The 5,448-nt window shown below is 27.1% G+C and overlaps 1 protein-coding gene across 1 annotated transcript in view; it reads left to right on the top strand.

Annotated features, from left to right (window-relative positions):
• Positions 1–2,541: 2,541 nt before the first annotated feature.
• Positions 2,542–5,448, top strand: part of LOC111620653 (atrial natriuretic peptide receptor 2-like) — a 32,049-nt gene continuing 29,142 nt past the window's right edge. The window contains exons 1-4 of the mRNA XM_023362626.1: positions 2,542–3,054; positions 4,030–4,240; positions 4,317–4,457; positions 4,534–4,793. Coding sequence (XP_023218394.1) covers positions 2,964–3,054; positions 4,030–4,240; positions 4,317–4,457; positions 4,534–4,793 — 703 coding nt within the window. The 5' untranslated portion in view covers positions 2,542–2,963. The remainder of the gene's footprint in view (positions 3,055–4,029; positions 4,241–4,316; positions 4,458–4,533; positions 4,794–5,448) is intronic.

Below are 5,448 nucleotides of genomic sequence, written 5' to 3'. Positions count from 1 at the left end.
ATGCATGCACACCTGTAGGGTAACCAGATCTTAGCAATTACAGTTCAGAGTCCATCAATGCCTGCCAAGCCATGTGGATATCTTTATACCTCTTAACAGAATTAGAATAAGTTGCTGCCACCACTGTGGATGCCAGTTGTACATAGGCCAAAAGTTCAAATTTCTAGACACACATTGTTACAGTTGTTATTCCCCATTTAAACTACATTTACTAAGAAGAAAAGAGAATTTGTGGGTGGAACTATCTCTTATTTGGGCAAGCTTTTCACTAACAATTGCAAGACTATTCAATTCATACAACCTAATGGTCCTGGTTACACCCAAGCCCATCCTCCAGAATACTCTAGCGTAGCAAAATTTTAACTTGTAAAAAGTCAGGTGATTATCAACTAACTCATAAAGATATACAGAACAATGTTACTACATACTATGGCTAGAACACTAGCATGCTGTCTGAAAGAACATCAGAAGGATATAAGACAAGGTAAACAGACTACTGAGCTATCGAAATTAGCTTTAACATCTAATTTTAATCCTGTCTGGGCCGATACACAGTTCCTCAAACAGAATAAAAATCAATGAGTACTTTATATGTGGAAATCTGTACTTATTAACTGCATACAGCTATGCAATCACCCAATTCTGGACATTCCAGAACATTGGTTATCCCTTTATAGAATGTTAGATTATCCTTAATAGTGTTGAGGATTAATGTAACACAGTTGTCTTAAAAATAAAATATTGCTCACAAATTTATTAATTCTTTATACCAATTTTATGGAAATCACTGTATCATTATTTTAATGTAATTTTTGGTACTCAACCAAATAATTGCCTTAATTAATCAGGCTATAAATTTGCTATTATTAATGATAAGATATTAAGTAAAAGTAATTTGTATTAGAGGTAGATGTTAGACACCATCTCTTATTAAAAATTATAATTATTAATTTAGATAATTTATTAAATAATTTAGAACTGTCTGGAAAAAGAACTAGCCCAGAGTGGGACCCGCAACCTCCTCTTACTATGTAGTGTGCTTGCCAGTTATGTCACCTGGACTTCCAAGCAATTCTTCACTCCAGACATATTTAAACTTTAGATATAACCATATGCAATTATTCATGGGTATATCTAAAGTTTAAATACGTCTGGAAGCAAAGAATTGCTTCGAGTTCCAGGTGATGTAACTGGCAAGCACAGTCTACTTTATAAATAAAGTAGATTGAAAACATTAGAAGTTTAAATAAAAAGACTGCATCTTAAAGGGTTTCTGTTGTTTTATGTTACTTAACAAAAATGTTCCCTAACCTATTTGATTAAACATTTTTAAATTTTAACAAAATTAACAATAAAGAAAATCATATAAATAAGAATGAACTAGTAACTGTTGTCTCAGCCAAATTAATCAATGCATCTTTAACAATGGGTGCAGTTTAAAGAAAACTAATTGTTTTCAACCTGATTAACAGACCATCTTCAGGCATGGATAGTTGAAAATGAAATGCCAGTGTTGGTAATGAAGCTGGAATAGAGTAATCAAGGTGCATTCATAATAATTTTTAAGTGTATTATGCTTAAAAACAACTGAATGCTAATTACAAAATTTCATAACAATGCTTTTAAAATGTTTATTGTTCAAAAGTTGAATTTGCTAAGATATTTTTAATATACCTAATTTCTTAATTCATCTTTTAATATATCCCTACAAGATTTTTCCTTCTTGTGCAATTGAGAAAAACAACCAAAGTACATTTATTGCATACCTGATAAGCAAAAATTTGATTCTTCTTCTAGTACATCCTTGTGTATCAAGTCTTTTTCTTATTAGCTTTCATTTTCCATTTAGTTATAGGATATGGTATACTGAATTTCTTTGAATATATCCAAAGTATACCAATTTCATTTTCTTTATAACAGTTGTTAATTCTTTTCTTTTCTTCATTTTCCATAATACTTTTTTATTTGTAATCCTTTGCACTTAACTATTCTTAAATTCTTTGTACAGTACATCCACATTTTGAATATATCTGATCATTTTATTTTATATCTTTTATAACATTCAACTTTCAAACCAAATGACTGCCAGATTATATATTGGGGATTGTTTAACAATATGAATATATTGGATAGTTGTTTACTATGTGTAACTTTCAAACCATATAATAATGCATTTCATACATAGCATTTTAATATTCTTTCTCTAATCTGCAAATTTAGTTAATATTACATAAAACCCTTTCCATTTTCATAAATATATTCTTTACTAAAACAATTCTAGTTTTGCTCTCTACTGTATAATATAATATATATTTTTTGTTGAAACTATATCCTAAATATTTATAATTATTTACGTCTAATAGTTTANAATTGACTAATTAATTTATCTTATTTTTGTTACAATTGTTACTTTGCATTATTAATTAAATTTCTATATATAGATTATATTTTACATTCACTCTTCTAAAACAATATGGTTCAATTTATGACTCGTGCAGTTTTTTTGGGGGTTCCCTTCCATACCGGATTTTTAAATAATTTCCGAAATGTTTGAGGAATTCTAACGATGATTTCATAATTTATTACTCCTGAACGTCAGGGCATAGCCTATAATTAATACTGTACGTCCTGAAATCGCAAAAAGCGTTGGAACACCCTGCTCTAAATAAGAAACCGGAAAGTATAATTTGACAAATTGGCGTTAAAATAGACTTTTTTTACGATCAATACTTTATCGCTTCTAATATTAATAGGTATCTATTTATTTTGGACGAAAATATTTTGCCCTCCCTGAAATTTCTAGGGAAAGCGATTTGAAAGTTAGCGGAAACCAGAGGCGCGGTTTCCTTGAATGTGTTAGGATGTTAATGCCCAGCATTTAGTAGCATATAAATTTAAAATCTTTTTTTTTTCCAGTGTCTCTTCGAAGAAGAGTTTCTGATGACAATGGAAGTCGACTTATTATGATGCTAATCAACGTCTGGTGGACGGTGATTGCACTGATTCTGCCTCTGTGCTCTGTCAACAGTGAACCAACCTGCCTTGAAAATAATGGTAACTATCAATAGTTGTTGAATTTTTTCAAATCAGTTTCATCATTAAAGCAGTTATATAAACTGGCTATAATTTTAAAATTATATAAATAATATAAACCTGATTGTATTTTAATCCAGTCAGGAAAATGAGGATAATGAAGAATGATTACAAGATTTTTATCATTATTGTATGTTATATTAATTATTTGACAATGATTATCAAAAATATTCTGTATATTTATTCAGTGGAATTGCTTCTAATGGTTCCAGTATCCTAATTTTATGTTGAAATACTATTGCATCAATATTGAAAATATTGATTTCATTACTTTTTATTGAGACACTAAACAAAATGCACTAGTATGCTGACATATTTGAAGCAACAGGATGTTTTTGCTACTAAAATTAATTAAAATATTTTTATTATAATAATAATAATAAGTTGAATCATACTTATTGTTAAAATATCTTTTTAAATAATAAATTCATCTTGTTTTATTTCTTGCATTTTCATATTCAAAAAACTTTACGAATTTACAACGAACTTATCAAATTTAATGATAATTTTTTATAATAGTCATTGAAATAACTTCATATTTTAAATAACAGGGTCATTCTAACAAAATGTATCATTTCATCATATTTTAATATCTTAATATAAAATTTCTAAATACAAAGCAAATACTCATGTACACATGCACATATACACAGGCAGACACAGTATATTTTATAGTCATTAGTTATTACATATATTTATAAATTCTATTGGTAAATCCAATATTTATAAGGGATTCATTACACAACATTATATAAAATTTATTTTCTCATTATTTTTATTATTTTGTTTTATTGATTTATGAAAACAATGTTTAATGTTTATAAGTAATGATAAGTAAAAAATTTGATATTGAAAAAGTTTACTAATATGTAATAAAAATTAAATGATTATTTTAAATTATATTTTATTAATAATGATATGTATTTTTTCATCTAGTCAATGTAGCTCCTACTAAAGTTTTCTATGTTGGAAGGGATCTTAATATTACTATAGAAGTAAGCAACAGGGTTACACATAAATTAGTATCACAAATTTTGATCATCTTATTAAAAGAAGTTCTAGGATATGCAGATGTTCGTTTGGTTTCCACTGAAGGAGGGAATTCTATCTCAACTTTACAACAGATATCTGGTTGTAAAATCCCAGAGTAAGTTTTTTTTTAACTGTTTGCATTAAATTTTCCTGCGATTACTTAAAATAATTTCACAATCTTATATTTCTAGAAAATGTCCAGAGAAATCAAAAAACTTTGTACCAAATATTATGATAAATGTTGAAGTATGGCTGGGACCAGGAAATAGCACTGAAAAATGGGTTCAAACAGGAAATGTAGCAGACTGTGGTCCTTTGGGACCAATTGGAAGGTATAAGAATCACATACTAGATTTATTTTTAACTTTTAATAAAATCTAATTTCTGATTTTATGTTTGCATTAACAGGACTGGTTGGTACCTATCATTGTCTTTTGTACATAAATTATGGCAAGAAAATAATACTATTCTTGACCATTGGAGAGCTTTCCAGAAGGAGGAAATTTCATCACTGTTTGATATTTCTGAAAAAGAACTCAAGCGTTATGCATTTTATAATAACAAAAAATACTATTGCCAATTTCCAGAATGCGAAAATAGTTATTATAAACCACCTCAATGCAGAAGACCAAATGTAATTTGTGCTACACTGCTTTCTGATTATTCAGGTAATGCACATTGTTTTAATTAATAAAAATTATTATTCACAAAAATATACTTAACAAATCAAAATCTTAGTATAATTGAAACTAAAGTAAATTTTATATTTAAGTGATACAAAGCATAAACTTGCTTTTTAAAAAATAATATATATATGTACAAATTATATAAATAAAAAATGCTAAAGATGGCATAAATTAAATATGGTATCTCAAGTTAATGTTGAAAGCCTAAAAATCAATCTATGCATCAACAAATAAAATTTTTTTTTGTTGATGTATGTGTTGTTATACAGTAATTAAACTTATAAACTTTTTAAAAACTTAAATTACTGTTTAAAAAACTAAAGTAAAAAAATTTTTATCCATATAAAATAACATGGGTGAAAAAAATCTTGAATATATCTATTTAGATAAAATAATGGTAACATAAGTATCTAGATGTTTCTGTGTACATAACTAAATTTCTTTATTTTTGACAATGGGTGAACAATTTAGCTGTACTGGTTATTAAAGAGAGGAAAATCAATATAAGTAAGAAATAAAATGATTCTGATTAAATAGAAGTTAGTAAGTGAATTTATTTCTAAATTCACTTACTAATGTTAGGAAATTATCTATATTAACATATAGTTTTTATAAAATAAAAAATATAAAATATATA

This window comes from Centruroides sculpturatus, unplaced genomic scaffold (genome assembly GCF_000671375.1).
Source record: "Centruroides sculpturatus isolate CEXI.00-Female unplaced genomic scaffold, Cexi_2.0 scaffold194, whole genome shotgun sequence".
In the NCBI taxonomy this organism is placed as follows: Eukaryota; Metazoa; Arthropoda; class Arachnida; order Scorpiones; family Buthidae; genus Centruroides; species Centruroides sculpturatus.
This window is presented reverse-complemented; position numbering and strand designations above follow the sequence as displayed.